Source organism: Epargyreus clarus, unplaced genomic scaffold (assembly GCF_041222505.1).
Source record: "Epargyreus clarus isolate Ecla_fem2 unplaced genomic scaffold, WU_Ecla_fem_2.2 ptg000025l, whole genome shotgun sequence".
NCBI classification, from domain to species: domain Eukaryota; kingdom Metazoa; phylum Arthropoda; class Insecta; order Lepidoptera; family Hesperiidae; genus Epargyreus; species Epargyreus clarus.
Window position 1 is genome coordinate 3,088,726 of NW_027332232.1, and position 20,075 is coordinate 3,108,800.

General features: G+C 38.3%; 2 protein-coding genes across 2 annotated transcripts; both read left to right on the forward strand.

Moving 5' to 3' along the window:
* The first annotated feature begins 1,851 nt into the window (after positions 1 to 1,851).
* Positions 1,852 to 11,872, forward strand: LOC140752720 (uncharacterized). The gene is made up of 10 exons (XM_073087054.1): positions 1,852 to 1,951; positions 2,285 to 2,347; positions 3,021 to 3,146; positions 4,284 to 4,850; positions 6,200 to 6,265; positions 7,277 to 7,408; positions 8,683 to 8,798; positions 9,727 to 9,908; positions 10,582 to 10,765; positions 11,688 to 11,872. The coding sequence occupies exons 2-10, from the start codon at positions 2,318 to 2,320 to the stop codon at positions 11,821 to 11,823; spliced, it is 1,539 nt and encodes a 512-aa protein (XP_072943155.1). The 5' UTR covers positions 1,852 to 1,951; positions 2,285 to 2,317; the 3' UTR covers positions 11,824 to 11,872.
* Positions 11,873 to 12,846: 974 nt separating this feature from the next.
* Positions 12,847 to 19,190, forward strand: LOC140752841 (uncharacterized). The gene is made up of 6 exons (XM_073087197.1): positions 12,847 to 13,088; positions 13,939 to 14,267; positions 14,941 to 15,145; positions 15,512 to 15,653; positions 16,917 to 17,097; positions 18,345 to 19,190. The coding sequence occupies exons 1-6, from the start codon at positions 12,954 to 12,956 to the stop codon at positions 18,487 to 18,489; spliced, it is 1,137 nt and encodes a 378-aa protein (XP_072943298.1). The 5' UTR covers positions 12,847 to 12,953; the 3' UTR covers positions 18,490 to 19,190.
* Positions 19,191 to 20,075: the final 885 nt, after the last annotated feature.

The following is a 20,075-nucleotide window of genomic DNA, read 5'->3' on the forward strand; positions in this document are numbered from 1 at the left end:
AATTGAATATTTCTGCCTCCAATTTATTGACAATAAATTTCTAAAAGACGACGGAAAAATATTGTCCTTTTAATTAGGAAAATAAACCTCCAGTCTTCTGTCCCAGGGCCCTAGATTACTACATTTTTTGTAAATAATTCGTTGGCAGTAGAGTTATAAAAGATTTTACGGAAAAATATTATTTTTAATTCGAATATAATAAGAGGCCACCAATCCGTTGCCCTAGGGGCTCCATACCAAATCCGGCCCTGGTACCAATTAAAACGCACCAATTAATACCTAAAAAATAAACGAATATAAAGTGAAATCTAACAACCAATTAGAATATTCAATTATTTTAACTAACTGTGTGTGTTAATTGGTATTTTCAAAACAGGTGCAATACGTCAAAGTTGTTAAAATGTGGTACACGCTTTATATGGTAAGTATTAGCCCTAAGAATTATAGATTAAATAAAATAAATTACCCTCGTACAGTCGGCGCCTGCTAGTCCGCTCTGAATTTTTTTCACACAACTACAAGCATATATGCCGTAGCAACGGGGATAATAACGCAGCTATGTACCCGTGGGCAGCGGACGGGTTCCGAAAGGGGTCCCACTGTCTTCGTCCTGCTAATAGTATAGTTGTACCGCCTTCAATTTTTCTACACATTTTTTTTTCTTTTTATAATATAGGAGTAGCAGACGAGCATGCAGTCCACCTGATGGTAAGTGGCTACTGCCGCCCATTGACATCTGTAATCAACCCTAGATAGGATTAGATATTCCTACCTGAGGTCGGCCACAGATGCGCCACTACCCCTGAGGACTAAGCTGGAACGCCTCGGAAAAGTCTGTCTCCCTTACCACACCCTTCAAACCGGAACACAGCAGCGCCTAACACTGCTGTTATAAGGCAGAAATAGGTGTGGCGGTGGTGCCGCCGGAGTCGAACCACAAAAGGTTCTACCACCTTCAAAACATCCCTAAGGTTGACTGGGAGAAAATGCTATTTAGCATTATGTCCGCCTTTTGTACCACACTGTTTTTAACGTGGTCAATAAAGGAGTAAATAAATAAATATCAACAATTTGCTATTTGATGCAACTAACTCGTTTTTACATATATTCAGAGCGGACAAGCAGTTTGGCGCGAACTATACCTGCTTACTTTTTCCCTTATAATGACACTTGTAAGCAAATCTGTTAAAAAAATACGACGCTCGGTGACAAGAAGAAGAAAGGTGGTAGAACCCTTTTTGGTTCAACTCCGGCAGCACCACCTCCACACCACCACGCTATTTCTGCCTCATAACAGCAGTGTTAAGCGCTGCTGTGTTCTGGTTTGAAGGGTGTGGTAAGGGAGACATACTTTTCCGAGGCGTTCCAGCTTAGTGCTCTGAGGTAGAGGCGCATCTGTGGCCGAACTCAAATAGGAATATCTAATACTATCTGGGGTTGATAACAGATGTCCATGGGCGATAGTGACACACTTACCATCAAGTGGATTGCATGCTCATGTTCTACTTCAATACATAAACAACACATAAAATTAAGCCAATTATGCAATCTACACATATAAATAAAATTGGAGTGTCTCTTTTTAATATTGAAATAACCGCTTCTTACTACATGCATATGAATATGCGTACGGTACATACACCAAAATATGTATTTTTTAATTTTTTGTCTGTCTGTCTGTTTGTTCTGGCTAATATCTCAAATGGCTGAACCGATTTTGACGGGACTTTTATTGGCAGGTAGCTGATGTAATAAGGAGTAACTTAGGCTACTTATATTGTAGAACTAGCCGTGCCCCGCGGTTTCACACGCGTTAAAAAGAAATAATGCGGGTGAAACCGCGAGGCACAGCTAGTGCTTAGTACGAAAAAAATATTTTTTACAGCTGATCACATTAACATCTTTGGCAGATGTTAATTCTGATGTCAGTTTTGACTTCAATTATCCAAATGTAAGTAAACATTAAGCATTTTTTAAGGTGAAAGAACCATGAATGGTTCGACTCCGACAGCAACACCGCCACACATATTTCTGTTATAACAACAGTGTTAAGCGCTGCTGTGTTCTGGTTTGAAGGGTGTGGTAAGGAAGACATACTTATCCGAGGCGTCCCAGCTTAATCGAGCATCGCTGTCGCCGATCTCATGTAGGACTCTAATCTTATCCGGGGTTGATTACAGATGTCCATGGGCGACAGTAGCCACTTACCATCAGGTGGACTACATGCGCATTTGCTACTTTTATTATATATTTTTTATTATATTCATTATATTTTGAATTACAGATAAAAGATGAGGTCTATGAACAACCAATTGAAATGATGTCGTCCAAAATACCGCATAACAAGGTAGTGCATGGAATTCAACTAAATGGTTTTAATAACTAATTTCATTCGTCCACCCATTACTGTCCCACTGCTGTGCAAGGGTCTCCTCTCATAATGAGAAGGATTAGGTCATAGTCCACCGCGCTGGCCAAGGGCGTATTGGTAGACTTCACATACCTTAAAACACCTTGAGAACTATTATTTTAAGAAATCTTAGTCTCTTGTAGAGAGTCTACAGCAGCTTATATGATGTTCTGCCGCGCAAAGGGTTCCAGGTTCGATCCCCGGCCAGACAGACATCTGAATGATGAATTTGGATATCTGTTCAGGGTCTGCTTTTGTGTATTCGTCTTTGTGTTCCATGGTATCCACGACACAAGGAATACTAACGTGATTGTCAGTGTAAAGAGCACCTTTTTTAAACTGTCATTAATTTGTAATACGCACATAACGGTGAAAAATCAAAGGCCCCACGATAAAAGTACGAATTTCTAACCTAGACTAAGTATTTCTTTATCTTTCTTTATATTACTAATTTTGGATGTGTGTTATAGAGTTTCTTTCGATCTTTTCCATAACGAAACATCTTGCTCTTCGTGGTAAATTTTATCGTAAAAAGATCTGTATAAAATCTACTTTGAACGATAACAATTTACTTACTTTGTTTTACTCTTTTTGATTTTGTGCCCCCCAGGGGTCGGAGTTACCGGTGCCTTCTGAAGACAACGCATGGGCCCCTTTCGACTTCTCAAAATTTGATAGCTACCTCTCCAGCGCTCAAGATGCGTCTAACAATAATCGTGTAAAAAGACGAGCTAAGGTATGTCTCTTTGTTTTTCCTCTAAAATCTAAGATACTTTTTTAGGAAGATGAATCCCTCAGTGGTTTGACTCTGGCGGCGGCACCGCCACACTTTTATTATAATAGCAGTGTTAAGCGCTGCTGTGTTCTGGTTTGGGCTTGGAAATGCTTATTTTTCCGAGGCATTCCAGCTTAGTCCTCAAGCTTAGTGGCGCATCTGTAGCAGATATTAGATAGGAATCTAGCGTCTGGGGGTTGATAACACTTGTCTGCCGGCAGTAGCTTACAAACAGGTGGGCTACATGCTAGTCTTTTTCGGGCGGGTCCAGCTCCCACTCTTGCCACCTGTAACCCCAGAAGCCCCGTTTTAGTCGCCACTTACGAGCGGCCGGAGCTTACAATCAGGTGGACTGCATGCTAGTCTGCTACTCCTATATTTTTAAACAAATCCAAAGAAAAGTGATAGAGTAAGTAAGGTTAAGGTTAAGGTACTCGTACCACCTAAAGAATGGTGATAGAATAAGTAAGGTTCCACTAGAGAGGTACCACCGTCACACGTATTTCTAGCGTAAAGAAGTTCTGCATTTCGGTGGCAGGGTTTGAATTCCAACCTAATTATTAATGAGGCGACCATCTTTACACTTAGTCATCATTTAAGTAGAATCTGTTTTATGGATTGCATGCATGTTTGATACTCCAATTTCACGAAAGTAAATATCCAAGTTTTCATTCAAAAAGTGCTCTGTAAAGAACCTATTTTGCATAAAAAAAATTGAGTTGATTTGATATGACTATCAACTCTTTTTATGATTATTAAACTAGCTAACCGGTTTTTAAATGTTAAGTGTGAACAACCCTTATCACTTAGGGGCATGAAAAATAGATAGTAGCCGATTCACAGACCTACTGAATATGCATATAAAATTTGGTGAAAATCGGTAAAGCCGTTTCGGAGGAGTACGGTTACTAACATTGTGACGAAAATTTTATATATAAGATGTATAAGTTAATGTGAAATTACATCTTTGATTGAAAATCAATAACTTGAAGTGTCAAGTGAATGAACAGGAGTGAGTGAGTGAGATACTGAACGAAGAACAAGAGAACAATAGTGAGAGTGAAGTGACATTGCTCATCAAAGTATTTTCTGCCGCAGAACCTCCGGAAATTTAACACGTTGAGCGGACCGAAGCTCCGAGAGCGACCGAACCATTACGTCTACCCTGAGCCGGTGAAAGACCGAATCCTGGAGTTCACGACCACGACGAAGAAGCCCAGTATCCTACCAGAAACGATGAACCCTGGAGTGATCTTCCGTGTTAGAATGTCTGACGCAATCCTGAGAATTAAGCAGCGTATGTACGAAGACCCTGAAAGACACATCGAAGCTGACATCATCTACACAAACTTGATCAAAAAAGTCGTTATGGATGAAATCACAAAATTCCACAACCTGCTCCTAATGTATAAAACAGATAAGAGCATTAAGGAGCATTTGGGAGAGTGCGGCGGTCGGATCTACAAGTTTATAAGCTACATGACCATCAAAGTGCATATCTACTGTCTGTTTGACGCGTTATGGATCGATGGTAATCCGTATGTGATCGGAGATGAGTATTCGGTGACGCCGGTGGAGGTGCCACCGATGTTGCAGTGTGATGCTGCGGAGTGCAACTCTGTTGTCTTTGTTGATTCTATCACCGAGCCTAAGGATGTAGAGGAATGATATCTAATAAATGATGATTAATTTTAATCTTTGTTTTATTTTCTTCAGCTTAGAACAACTCTTAAAATAATATTACTATTTAAAAAACTAAAAAAACACGCTATTATAGTTAATCAAACTAAACAGAAATAAGTGTTGCAATCTAGTAACTTTGCTGTAAACTTTCTCTAAGACGCTCGAACACCGCCTGGAAAATAATCAACCCTAATGATCCTGATAATCATCATCAGTCATCGGTTCCTGATAATTGTTCAAAATTCAATTTTCAGTTTAAAATCATGCAAGTGGATAAAATCTATTTCAAAACTTCCATTACATACATAGGAGTACATAAATTTTATACAAACATCATTAGGATTAATAGGTAGGTTTATTAAATTGATGAAATATTGTATATTGTATTACAGAGAAAAGGCTCTTTAAATAAAGATTTCAAACATGATTTTTTTAAGAAGTTTACGGCATTTTTCTTTTTGCATTGTCATGAACCCATTCAAGTGTTGAAAAATTTCTTGTTTAATTTAGAATAGATTAGGTTTGTCTACCTAGTCCTAGTTCATCACAGTATAGTCAGCGCCAAACTGCTAGTTCGTTCTGAAGTTGTTGCGAGCAGGTGTAGTCATATAATTTGTTATGGCGACGCGATTCATTTCTATATTCAGAGCGGACTAGCAGTTTTACGCGGACTATAACTTAGTTTAACATTGGTAGTCTTCACACCTTTAAAAAACTTACACATAATATACATAAAATCGTACATAAAGGGGTTATACACAACGGGCCAGGAGTTGCCCTGCCATGATTTGAATACTAAGCCCTGGAATTTTAGGAACTTGATGACCTTTTTTATAAGAGAGCATCTATTAATCACAAAATTAGACACATTCACATGCCAAACTACACAATGAATTTCTATCTATAAATGACCATAGATATACTACTAATAAAGACGTAGTAGTATATCTATGATAAATGACCCTAAAATATGGTATACATAGGGTCGACGGTTAAATACGACACCGAAATTGAATATATATAAAACCACTATTTCATCGTAATATAAAAAAAAATAAAGGACATACAGACATGTCCTTTATAGAATCGGTAACTATGCAGTTGATCATGTGATGTCAGCAAAGTTGTTGTGCCACGAAGGTTTCTGAGTTGGTACGACCAATTTTCGACGAATGGCGCCATATTCAAATTTATTTCAGCTCTTTGAGAATAAAACCACAGTATATATACTGTGATAAAACAAACTATTCCGCCTTATAAACCAATATGATGATGGATGGATGATGAAACCTATCGATTAATGTATTAGTGATTAAAATATTTGCTTCTAGAGACGCCGTGGCCACGGATCCAGACGAAGAAATAAAATGCATGCCAGCACAGCTGCACCTGAAGAAGTAGGTAGTGACAATAAGTAGGTAGTAAGGAAAATTAGAAGGGTGTAGCTCTAAATAACGTGTATCTATTAATAAAAGCCAAAAGTTTACGTTGATCTGATAAATTGTAAATAACTTTCCCAACATTTTTAATACGTTTTAAGCCATAGCAACACCTATTTCTGCCTCATAACAGAAGCGTTAAGCGCTGCTGTTATAAACGTGTTATGCTGCTGTGTTCTGGTATAAAGCGAGATAAGGGAGACATATTTTACGAGGCGTTCCAGCTTAGTCCTTAGGGTTGGCGGCGCATCTGTGGCCGACCTCCGGTAGGAATATCTATTCCTATCTAGGGTTGTACAGATGTCCATGGTCGGCAGTAGTCACTTACATACAAGCATGCTCGTCTGCTACTCCTATATTATAAATAAAAGACTATCCAAACTATAGATAGATATTATTAATAGTTCCTATTAGTGATCAAAGGATAGATCTGATAAATTGTAAATAACTTTTCTAACATTTTTAATGAATTTTAAACCATCTCAGCTATCATCCACCATCAACTATACAGTAATTACAATAAGGTTCTTGTTGTCAACCCACTGTCCCACTGGCACGGGTTCCTCCCTGAGTGAGAGGGAATTAGGCTGGCCTCCGCGCAGGTCAAGTGCGAATTGGTAGGGTGTTTGTCCACCGCCGGCGCCGTCATTCTCGATGGCGGTCCGGTGACGGCAACAGTGGACAAACGCCCGTAGACTTCACACACCCTTGGGAGCTTTTTAGAACTCTCAGTTGTGCAGCTTTCCTCACGATGTTTTGAATTGAATGAAGCAAATGAGTATTAATTTTTAATACGCACATAATTTTGAAAAATCAGAAGTGTGTGCCAGGATTTTCAACATCTAACCCCTCGAATGGGAGACCGAGTTTCTAACCACTAGACTATTGCTTTTACTCATATTGTTGTTAATTATATTGATATTCATATTGTTGATATTGGTACTAATATTATTAATACTAATGATTTAGTTAAAGAACGCAACAACAACAGAACTGCCGGTAGCTCGACGCGCTGACCTTTGGGAGACACAGCAGGTCAAGAAAGAAAGAAAGAGGGGAAAGAAGAAACCCATTTATGACGTATATGAACCACCGGTTAAGGTAAAATTAAGAAAGAATCCTCTGTTGTTCCAGCGGTAACACCGCCACACCTATTTCTATTATAACAGCAGTGTTAAGCGCTGCTGTGTTCTGGTTTAGAGGGTGTGGTAAGAGCAACACTTTTCAAAGGCATTCCAGCTTAATATAGGTGGTAGAGCCCTCTGTGGTTCGACTCCGGCGGCACCACCGTCACGCCTATTTGTGTTGTAACAGCTGTGTTAAGCGCTGCTGTGTTCTGGTTTGAGGGGTGTGGTAAGGAAGACATTATTCCCAGGTATTCCAACTTACTCCGTGACCGACGTTAGGTAGGAATCTAATCTTTTCTGGGGTTGTAAAAATTTCCATGGGCGGCAGTAGCCACTTACCATCAGGTGGCTGTATGAATGTCTTCTCCTTCTATATTATAATAAATAAATAACAGGCCCACTGCTGGGCACCAGTCTTCTCTCACAGTGAGAGAGGCTTAAGCCTTACACCGCGCTGGTCAAGTGCAAATTGGTAGACTTCACATACCTTTTAGAGTCTTTTAAAGAATTCTCAGGTTAGAAGGTTTTGTTACGATGTTTTCCTTCACCGTTGAAGTAAATAATAATGAATTTCTACGCACATAACTTTGAAAAATTAGAGGCGTGTCTGGGATTCGATCCTCAGACCGCCGAATGAGAGGCTGAGTTTCAACCACTAAGCCAATAGTATGTGTGATGGTAATATACGCAATAATTCAACTATTAATTGCTATAACAAATTTTTGCTTTATAAAAAAATATAATTTATTCGCGGATAAGTACGAGTCGAACTCGCACATGGAGGCTTCCGTACCACCAAATGTTCATTATTTTTTTCTTCATGTGTCTGTCTATTACGGTTCCCAAGATAGGGCCCTGTGACAGACGGACAGAGGGACAAAGTGCGGAAGTCTTAGTAATCGGGTTCCGTTTTTACCCTTTGGGTTTTCCGTTTTAACCCAAAAAACAAATCAACAGTAAAGATGGAAAAGCCAAAATAATGGATTCATATAAAAATATACAATAACAAAAAAGAAACAATAATTAAACACAATAATACTTAAAACAAAGTATAAAAAAATTAAAACAATATGAAACATAATAATTATTTATCAAGTACATAATATTAATCTAATGTATTACCTAGCAAAGATCGCAATTGGACAATTTCTGCCTACTAAATTGTCAAAATTTGATCTTTGATAGGCAATAAATTGGATAGATAGGTTATTAATAAGAGGCGTTATCGATTGCCTTACAATTTTCTAGGCTTTCGAGTCATCTTTCGTGGAAATGCCGAAGGACTTGTACCAAGCCCATTTGAGGCCTGGCGTCATATTCAGGATTCATATGTCGGAGGCCATCTTGAAAATGCAGTATCGAAAGTAAGTTATCTATACTAATATTATAAAGAGGAAAACTTTGTTTGTTTGTTTGATTGTAATGAATAGGCTCAAAAACTACTGGACCGATTTTAAAAATTCTTTCACCATTCCAAAGCTACATTATCCCCGAGTAACATAGGCTATATTTTATATGAAATATATTTGATAAATAAATTTTGAGGCGGTACAAAGTTTGCCGGGTCAGCTAGTAGTAAAATAAAGATAATATCATTTAAACCTGTGTTTATTCAAAAAAAAATAAGAACTCGGACTATAGAGCGAAGATTGACGAAATGTGAAATTCTGAAGGACATCTGTGATCAATCTTAGATAAGATTAGATTCGGCTTTTAGACTCTTGACTATTAGACTCTGTAACATTTATTAAGAACCGATACACGTTTTTAATAATTATGTCATATTGTTCTCATTAGGATTAAGGATTTTCGAGCGCTAGATTGTTCGAGCGCCTTAGATAAAGTTTATGGCAAACTTACTAGATTGTAACAATATTACTTCTTTGCAATACTAATGCTTTGTAGATTGACTGACTATAAAGCCGTGTTTTAATGTGTAACAGGTATTAACGACACGCGGTTTTTTAATTCCTTTTGCTGACGTGTGTCGTGGTATGAAACCAAAAAAAGAAAAACAAACTAGACGTAGGGTAGATAGATTAATCTACCACTAGTACTTGTCAACGGTTTCTCCCCGCTACCGCAGTTTCGCCGAGACCACGATTCATGCAACTGGGTCGAAATATCGGCAAAATAAATTAAAAAACCTCGTATCGTGAGCACCCATTATTTATTAAAATGTCTGAATTCCGTGATAATATTAGTATAAACTCACATAGGGGCCTGGTGTTTAGTTTTATTAATAGTTATTTATCCATAACCTTCCTATTAACTTGAGCATCATCTCCTCAGTTACGGCGAAGATAAGGACGAATCCGTGATAGAAGCTGACGTGGAATACCTCCGGTTGACGCGGAAGGTCATCAACGACGAGATCACCAAGTTCGAAGACCTGAAATGGCTAGTTGGCTGGTTTAATAACCGCTCCGAGTTAATACAGGAGCATATGTGCAACACTAGATATTATGCTGTGGGTAAGTACTGCCTAAAGGGTAAAAACGGAACCCTATTACTAAGCCATCTAAGACCACGATTGTCTGTATGTCTATTAATTTAGGATTAAAACTACTTCGGAACAATCCGCTACTAATATATATGATGGTATATATTTTAAACCATATAGGTAGTATGTACCACCCTGATAGTAATGCCTGATAGGATTAAACGTCTGTCCGTCTGTCACAGGGCTCTATCTCTGTAACCGTAATAGATGACACTTGAAATTTTTAAAGGACATTTTTATGTATAACGGTGGCTCAATTTTTCGATTTTAATAAGTTTATTTTTCTCAAAACGTTATAAAAGCTATATAACTTTTAATGTTTATCCCACAGACCTGTATTTGTTTTTTGGGATAGGTCTGTGGTTTATCCTCTGAGGAGTGCGTATCGCTATCGTACTTTCGTAATTAACTTCGATAAATATATCGTGACGTCACTTGCCGACATACGAGGCATGTCGAATGCGCGACGTTCCGTTTAACGTAATAGAATATGGTTTTTACTAATAAATAAGGCTCATTTATGAGTAAAAAACATATTGTATTCCTATAAAATATTTCGAAAAAAAAGATAAATTAATTTTCTGATACACATATGTAAATAATAAGATACTTTCCCAAAATCTGTCAAATGCCCTATTTCCCAGGCATCCCACCAACAATGTTCACGCATTCAGAAGAGTATATGAAGCGTATGTGTCTCTTCGATAACGTGTACATCGACCACATTCCCTACGTGGTGGGGGAGGACGGCTCTTTGATGGCGGCGGTGGCGCCCCCTGTGTTACACTGTGACGCTGCAACTTGTACCTCTGTGCCGTTTATCGACAGGTAATTTATGACATGTTTTTAATAGCAGACGAAAATGCAGTCCACCTGCCAGTAAATGGCTTCTACTGAACATGGACATCAAATCAAATCAAATATTTTTTTTTATTCAAAATAGGTTCTTTACAGAGCACTTTTTGAATGTCAATACAACTACCACCACTTCACAAGATGTTTCGTTATGGAGAAGAAGCGACATCTATCGCTCAAAAACCTTCGTGGGTCATGCACAGTAACTTTACTAAAAATCATCACATGATTACTTAAATACCTAGTTTACGACTTTATAAAGGACATACAGTCAAATATTCTTACAATCCGTTTACTATAATGCTATTATAATACATAGAAATAAGAACAACAGCACATATTTTAATAAACTTTTTTTTTATTTAATATACGTTTTTACGTATCATTCATCAGCAACGCCATCTATTTTTTTCCCATATAAGTATTGTTGAAAATAATAAAATGAGTAAAATTATGTAAGTAAAAAATAATTAACATATGGTGGTACGAAAGCCTCCACGTGCGTTTTTTTTTTTATAATATAAGAGTAGTAGACGAGCATGCAGTCCACCTGATGGTAAGTGGCTACTGCCGCCCATGGACATCTGTAATCAACCCCAGATTGATTGGATTAGGTATTCCTACCTGAGGTTGGCCACAGATGCGCCGCTACCCTTGAGGACTAAGCTGGAACGCTTCGGAAAAGTTTGTCTCCCTTACCACACCTTTCAAACCGGAACACAGCAGCGCCTAACACTGCTGTTATTAGGTAGAAATAGGTGTGGCGGTGGTGCCGCCGGAGTCGAACCACAAAGGGTTCTACCACCTTCAACACGTGCGTGTTCGAACTTGGCGAATTATTTTTATGTATTACATCAAAGAGAATTTAGTTATTATTATTATTATTATATTCCAGCATAATGTTCGACGAGCGATACGCCCGGACCAACGTGCGTACAGTGACCCGGTGTCAGGCGAACTGCCGCGCGCGCTGCAGGAACGATGCAGACTGTCTGAAACGCTGCACTGACCGCTGCTTCCGATCTGACTGATCGACTCAAACGATTGTTTTTAGATTTTGAAATAAATGTTTGAAGTGTTCATTTGTTTCTTTAGTGTTACTGCTGCAGTTGTCCCACTACTCTCTCCTCTCAAAGTGGCTAGGCCGTAGTCTACTGCGGCCAACGGCGAATTGGAAGACTTTATACAGCTTTTTACAACTTTTTTGGAATGAATTTTTAATTGTGAAGTTTCCTCACGATGTTTTCCTTTACTGTAAGAGTAATTGATAATTCATTTCAAATACACACGTTATTCAAAAATCAAAAGAGCATGCCTGGGATTGAAATCTGGACCCCACATTAAACTCGATAAAAAGCCTTCAAGCGCTTGCAAACCTAGACAATCCAAGACAAACTCTATCCACACGTTTAATTGTGACGATTTGGCAAGTGTGTGGACGCGATATTCGATTTTATAGTTCTGAACTATCACAATTATGTACCTACATTGTTCGAATTAGATCCGATGATTGTACCGTTTTCCGAATATCGTATTCATCGGCTTTTGAAAAATTTTGTTTTCAAGCCTACTTGCCTTCCTAATGCATGTACCTAATTGTATTGTTTTCGCCAAACTGCTAGTCCACTCTGAAGTTGTTCCGAGCAGGTGTAGTCATACAATTTGCTATAACGACGCGATTCATTTATATATTCAGAGCGGACTAGCAGTTCTACGCAGACTATAAGTACTAAAATTGTTATGTGATGGCTAATTTAAGTTCGTGATGTAAACCCCGCATAATAATGGTGTTCTTATGAGGGATTCTTAATAAGAATCCTCATAAGAATTTCTTATGAGGCTACTGTTCCTACCTGAGTGAAGTCGCTCTATATTTAATAGTTACTCTATAATTGAAATGTTAATTTTGTAAAAAAATTAAATATTATATTATTATATTGGTATATAAAAACAACGTAATTATTTTTTGTATAAATATGCAATATAAAATGTGAAATTGTATTTATTTTAACAGTTTTTAAAACCGTAAAAAGGATCGTCATTGACACAGAATGTCACTTTTGACTTTGACAATAAATCGAGAATCAAAAGTAACTTTAATGTTTTGATTTCCATAAAATAGATTAAGATATGTTTTGAAAACAACACGTTATCAGCTATAATGGAGTATAGTATGGAGCAGTATACGGATTTATGCAGAGTTTGTGTCGCAGCAGACACGAAAATGATTGAAATATTCTCGACGACATCAATAGAAAGTATTAACGTTATGATCCAATTTTGTACTGGAGTTTTGGTAAATATCTTGCTACTACTTGTTACACCATACTACTGGCTAGGCATAAGTGTTCGTAACTTCTTCCGAGACCATATTATGAAGAAAAAGTCATTTAAACTACCCAAGGAAGGCAGTAGATTAAAAAGTTGTAGAATGTCCTACTTATTAGTGTTTGAAGATGTCGACAGTTATCTTTTAATATCTGGTGCTATTACTGTACGGTTAAAAGGTGGTAGAACCTAGTTTGATAGTAGGTAACACCATCACACCTATTTCTGTTATAAAAGCAGTGTAGCCCAGCTGTGTTGTGGCTTGAAGGGTGTGGAAAGGGAGACATACTTTTCAGTGGCATTCCAGTTTAGTGCTCAGAAGAAGTACTAATAAGTTACAGTAAAAACAGATTATTTTTTATGCCATTTTTTATAAATACCCTACACATAGCACACACAAATTTGTAAAGTTTTCATTTTACCCCACTGAAGAGGGTAACGTTTATTGAGTGTATGTATGTCTCGTTTTATGGCATGCCATACAGCACAAACAGCTTGAGAGATTTAAATTATAAGGTTTCGTTAGAATTGTCTAAATTGTGTTTATAAGTGGTAATAATTTCTAAGTGGTCGGGTTTTTGTTTTTATAAAAATACTAGCTGACCCGGCAAACGTTTTGTTACCATATAAATGTTAAGGGTGAACAACCCTTATCACTTAGGGAAATGAAAAATAGATAGTAGCTGATTGTACAACTTACTAAATATGCATATAAAATTTGGTGAAAATCGGTAAAGCCGTTTCGAAGGAGTACGGTAACTAACATTGTGACACGAGGATTTTGTATATAAGATTTTTATAATAATATTTTATTTCAGTTCACAAAAGATGAGGGATCACCATCGAAAATATGCTCGAAATGTCTAGAAGAGCTACACACAGCGTACAAATTTAAAAATAAGTGTCTTGACTCAGAATTTAAATTCCAAAATACTATAATTAAAAAAATAAAAGAAGAGCCCGATAGTCCAAATGTAAATGTTATCATTAATGATAATGATGATAATGATATAACAAGTAATGATAAAATCGATGATGTTAAAGATTCTGATGTAACTGATTATGATTCTTCAAAAGATGTCAAAGACGAAGATGTTATTGTTGATAAATGTGTAAGAAAAAGTAAAAGAGTTAGAAAAAAGAATAGGTAAGTGTATCATCATAAACCCATTACTGTCTCACTGCTGGGCTCAGACTCCTCTCACAATGAGAAGGATTAGGCCATAGTCCACCGCGCTGGCTAAGTGCCTATTGGTAGACTTCAAAGGTATGCCTTTGAAAACTTTTTTTAAAGATTTCTCAGGTATGCAGGTTTCCTCACAATGTTTTCCTTTACCATTTAAGGAAGTGATAATTAATTTCTAATACATACATAAATTTGAAAAATCAGAGCCTAGGATTTGAACCTTAGACTGGGATTTGAACTATCAAGAGGCTGAGTTTCTTAATCACTAGGCTATCACTGCTTTTTTTAAAGTGTATATTAACATATAAATGATATGTTATCTATCTCCTAAATAAAAGTTACTGAAAATGAAGGTAGGTAGAACCGTCCATTCTGGTTTGAAGGGTGTGGTAAGAGACACATACGTTTCCAAGGCATTCCAGCTTAGGACTAATATGGAATACCCTCCCGTTGGAATACACTACTACCTATGGGGATTCAGGGATAGCGGCGCCTTAGATAGAAATCTGATCTTGTCTGAGTTTGAATGCAGATGTCCATGAGCGGCAGTAGCCACTTACCATCAGGTGGCCTGCATATTCGTCTGTTACTTCTATTTTATAAAAAAAATCCTAACCTTACCCTTATATTATAGTGTACCCAACAAGGAAAACCAGTTGAAACCAGTTATAATAAGAAAAACACGAGGTCCATACAAGAAGACAAACAAACCGCGAATAAGGAAATACAAGTTTAGGAAACTTTACTGTGAAACATGCAATATAAAGTTTAAGAATAAGAAAGATTCAGACGATCATAAGAAACAGTTTCACAATGAACCACAAATATGGATGTGTGAGGTATGTTGTTTACTTTCTTTATAAGAGTAGCAGACGAGCATGCAGTCCATCTGTTGGTAACCTACCTATTTCAAGTGTCTATCTTATACGGTTCCGGAGATAGAGCCCTGTGACAGACAGTTTTTTACCACACTTATTAGCTTGGATTGTATCTATGTATGTATGTAATGGAATCTTTGAACTCTATTTTTACCCACTTTGAACGGTCCGATTAATTTAAAATTTTGAACAATTATCAAGAGCCTAGGACAATACACGATTTTAATAATTTTATCCCATTCTCCTCATCAGGATAGTCAGGAATCAGGATTAACGATTTTCCTTGTGCGATTTTAGCTTGGTTTTTAGTTTTTAATATTGTTCTAGGTATGCGGCAAAACGTTCTCGTACCGCACCTCCCACCACTCGCACATGCGATCGCACTATGCGCCACAGTTTGCATGCGAACACTGCGACTACAAGAGCACCGCCAAACACGACTTGGCGAAACACGTCATGATTCATACAGGTATGTTATAGTTTGAAGGTAGTTTGGTATAAGGAGATCTCTCTGTAAGCTAGGTGATCGCCCGGACAGCGGCCGTGCTCCGACAGTCTCAGTTTAGAGCTCGTATATTATATACTAGCTGACCCGGCAAACTTTGTACCGCCTCAAAATCTATTTATCAAATATATTTCATATAAAATATAGCCTATGTTACTCGTGGATAATGTAGCTTTTGAATGGTGAAAGAATTTTTAAAATAGATCCAGTAATTTTTGAGCCTATTCATTACAATCAAACAAACAAAGTTTTCCTCTTTATAATATTAGTATAGATGCAACATGTTGAGAAAACTTCGATAGCGTGATTCAGAGTAGAAGTGGCGCCATCTCTTGACGAGTAGCGGGAATTCGCCAAAGTAAAACCTTATGTGTGTTTGACTCCGGCGGCACCACCGCCACACCTATTCTCTCTTATAACAGCAGTGTTAAGCGCTGCTGTGTTCTGGTTTGAAGGGTGACTTATAGAATTACTTATAGAATGACTTATAGACTTATAGAATATAGACTTTAGAAATGTGTGATCTGATGTGAGTGTTGCATAAATATGTACTAAAGATGTTTCAGTAGTGGTTATGAAAGGTGGTAGAATCCTTTGTGGTTACGGGAGATATCATCGCATAGGGTCATATTTGAGGACAGGATACTGCCCTGGGACCTTCACAAAAGAGAAGTCAAGAAGTCAAGAGAAGTGAAGTAATTGATTATATCATCATTGCATAATTGTTGTTAATTAGAAATTAATTATCACTTGCTTGAACGGTGAAGATAAACATCGCGAGGAAACCTGCACACCTGAGTGATTTATTAAAAAAAAATCTCAAAGCCCAGCGGGACAGTAATGGGTTGACGACGATGAAGTATTTTTTTTTATTTTTTTATAATATAGGAGTAGCAGACGAGCATCAGGTGGACTGTATCCACCTGATGGTAAGTGGCTACTGCCGCCCATGGACATCTGTAATCAACCCCAGATAGGATTAGATATTCCCACCTGAGGTCAGCCACAGTTGCGCCCGTACCCCTGAGGTCTAAGCTGGAACGCCTCGAAAAAGTCTGTCTCCCATACCACACCCTTCAAACCGGAACACAGCAGCGCCTAACACTGCTGTTATTAGGTAGAAATAGGTATGGCGGTGGAGCCGCCGGAGTCGAACCACAAAGGGTTCTACGACCTTCAAAATATTCCCCTCTTTTTGTTTTTAGTAATAATTTTCTTTAATCCCAGGCCACAAGTCCTACATATGTCCGATATGCGCATGCGCGTACCGTACATCCTCGAACCTGCACTCGCACGTGCGGCTCGTGCACGAGCGCGTGCGGCGGTACGCGTGTCCGCTGTGCGCGCGCGCGTTCTTCGACAGGACCAAGCTGAACCGGCACGTCGACTCGCATAATGACGTCAAGAGGTGAGTGTGGGGACAATCCCGGGGTTTATAATCCCGGGTTTTGGGACTATCTACACAGTAAAAGTAAATCGACACGATGGTCAGTTTAATAGTCCGCGTAAAACTGCTAGTCTGCTAGAATATAAAAAGCAAAATATTTTAGTTTTTCCATGAGTTATATACTAAACACTAATTGTATTCTCAATTTTAAATTTCTATGTCTGCTAGAAGTGCCTTAGAATTTTGATGATCGGTCAGTCAGTCAGTGAGTGAGTGACAAAAGTACGAACTTTGACTACTTGTATTCTTAAACTACTGGTTCAAATTGAATGAAATTTGAAATATACCGTGTCTATGTGTGTACAATATGTGTGTGTACAATGCTTGCTTGGCTCCTGAAAATTCAGGCTTCTTTATATGCAACGAAGTTACAGGGGATCAAAAATGGGCCGAATTGCATCAAGAAAAGAATGGTACGGCCGTACGGCTTTTTTTGGCTCAACTTGGTGGCGGCACTACCGTGCCTCCAGATGAATCGCGTCACCATAGCAAATTGTATGACTACACCTGCTCGCAACCACTTCAGAGCGGACTAGCAGCTTGGCGCGGACTATAGAACCCTGATTTATTCATTTATTTGCCATGAATATTACAGGTCTTACAATATACAGGATGTTTTTTTTTTTCAATTGGGCCTTCAGAGTCAAATCTGTATCTATAAGGATTAGCGAAATATGCTGAAAGGAGTTACGAGGCCGATTTTGATAAAAAAAACAAAACTGCATCATTAGTTTTTCAAAATATATATTATCAGTTTCCATGTTTGCTTAATATTACTTTTCAATGAGGTCCCCTTTTGTGGTAAGAGGCCCCGGCCTACCTTAAGGGAAACCTACTAGTAAAATTTTAATGTAAGCGTTTCCAACGAGGCCCCTTGTGCAACCTAGGGCCCTAGCCTTAAGGGCCTGCTAGTAAAATGTTAATTCAAGTATTTTTGATGTGAAACATCTATAGCCGCACGTAAAACCGATTTCTGGCGTGGCGACGCATGCCGTGGTATATATATACAGTCTATATGCAGTAGTGTGTACGGTGTGGCGACGCGTCGCCATGCGCAAAAATCGTAATATTTTATTTTATCATTATGACTTATTTAGTTCCTATCACAATATGTTCTTTTCTGCATATTACTTTTACAAAATAATGTCGATGTTTCACATCTGCCAGGCGTCCCGTGACGGCTCACATTGTTTTTTTTTTGTCCACAGATACAGTTGCGAAGTCTGCCACGCTTGCTTCTCCCGTCGTTGCTACTGGAAGAAGCATCTGCAGCGACAGCACGATATACTGGTGCCGGCGCAAAGGCCTGGTAGACGACGCGGGGAACTTAGGCCTTTGCCCACGGAGGCCTAGGGCTTCGTCGACCCAAAACCTTTGCCCACGGAGGCCTAGGGCTTCGTCAATCTATTTCTGTCCCGCTGGGCACGAGTCTCCTCTCAGAATGAGCGCTGGCCAAGTACGGATTGGTAGACTTCAGATACCTTTTAGAATTTTTTAAGATCTCTCAGGTTTGCAGGTTTCCTCGCGATGTTTCCCTTCACGGTTTAAACAAGTGATAATTTGTAATTACAAATTAATTATGTAGGTTCTAATACGGACATAATATGTATATGAAGGTGGTGGTGGTAGAACCATTTGTGGTTCGACTCCAACGGCACCACCGCCACACCGATTTCTTCTTTGTTTTTACTTGTTTCTTTATTTGTTCTTGTTTGAAGTGTGGTAAGGGAGACATACTTTCCAATGCATTCCAGCTTAGCCCTTATAGGGTTGATTACAGATGTCCATGGGCGGCAGTAACCGCTTACCATCAGGTGGACTGCACTCATTTTCTACATATAGAATAATTGAGTTGAAAAATATTTATATAGAAAAAAATGTATTGATAAAATGTAAATAGAATATGGACCAATATTTATATCTCGGAGAAGAGGGTGGTAGAGTTCTTTGTAGTTTAACTCTGAAGGTACCACCGTCACACATATATTTGTATATGTATTTCTGCCTTATAACAGCAGTGTTAGCTGTGTTTAAGATATAGAAGAATGTTTTATTAATAATAATAAATATTTATGATTAATAATATCTATGTTTTTCATTGTTATATATTTTTTTCTGTTATAACAGTTATGTAGAGCTGCTGTGTTCTGGTTTGAAGGGTGTGGTAAGGGAAACATACTTATCCGAAGCGTTTCAACTTAGTCCTCAGGGGTAACCACGCAGTGGTCGACCTCAGGTAGGAATCTGGTCTTGTAGCAGTGTTAAGCGCTGCTGTGTTCTTGTTAGAAGAGTGTTGTAAGAGTGTAAGAGACACTTTTTTCGAGGCATTCCAATTTCTAACTTAGTCCTCAGGGATAACAGCGTATTCATTGCCAACCGTAGAAATCTAATCTTATCTGGGATTGAGTACAGATGTTCATAGGCGGCAGTAGCCACTTACCATCAGGTGGATTGCGTGCTCGTCTGTTAGTACAATATTATAAAAAGAAACTCCCTATTATAACAGCAGTGTAGTGCTGTTGTGTTCTGGTTTGAAGTGTCGTAAGGACAAAGGTAAGTGTGGCAAGGGGTAGGTATACTTATCCGAGGCATTCCGAAGTGTCAATGCCTATAACTTTGTGGCAACTTCCCGCTACTCGTCAAGAGATGGCGCTACACGCATTCTGAATCACGCTATGGAAGTTTTCTCAACATGTTGTATATATACAAGCTGGAAACTGAGGCAGTTAGAGCACGGCCGCTGTCCGGGCTGCATCACCTAATACAGCAAGATCTCCCGCCGTCAAAACCGTATTAATACTCAATCTATCAAGATTTTACCTACCAAAGATTGAAGTATGACAATTACTAGTTTGCAGAAATTAAATGGCCATCTTTGGTAAGCAAATCATTAGATAGATTGCATATTAATAATAACCATCAGTCTTCACCATATTAGA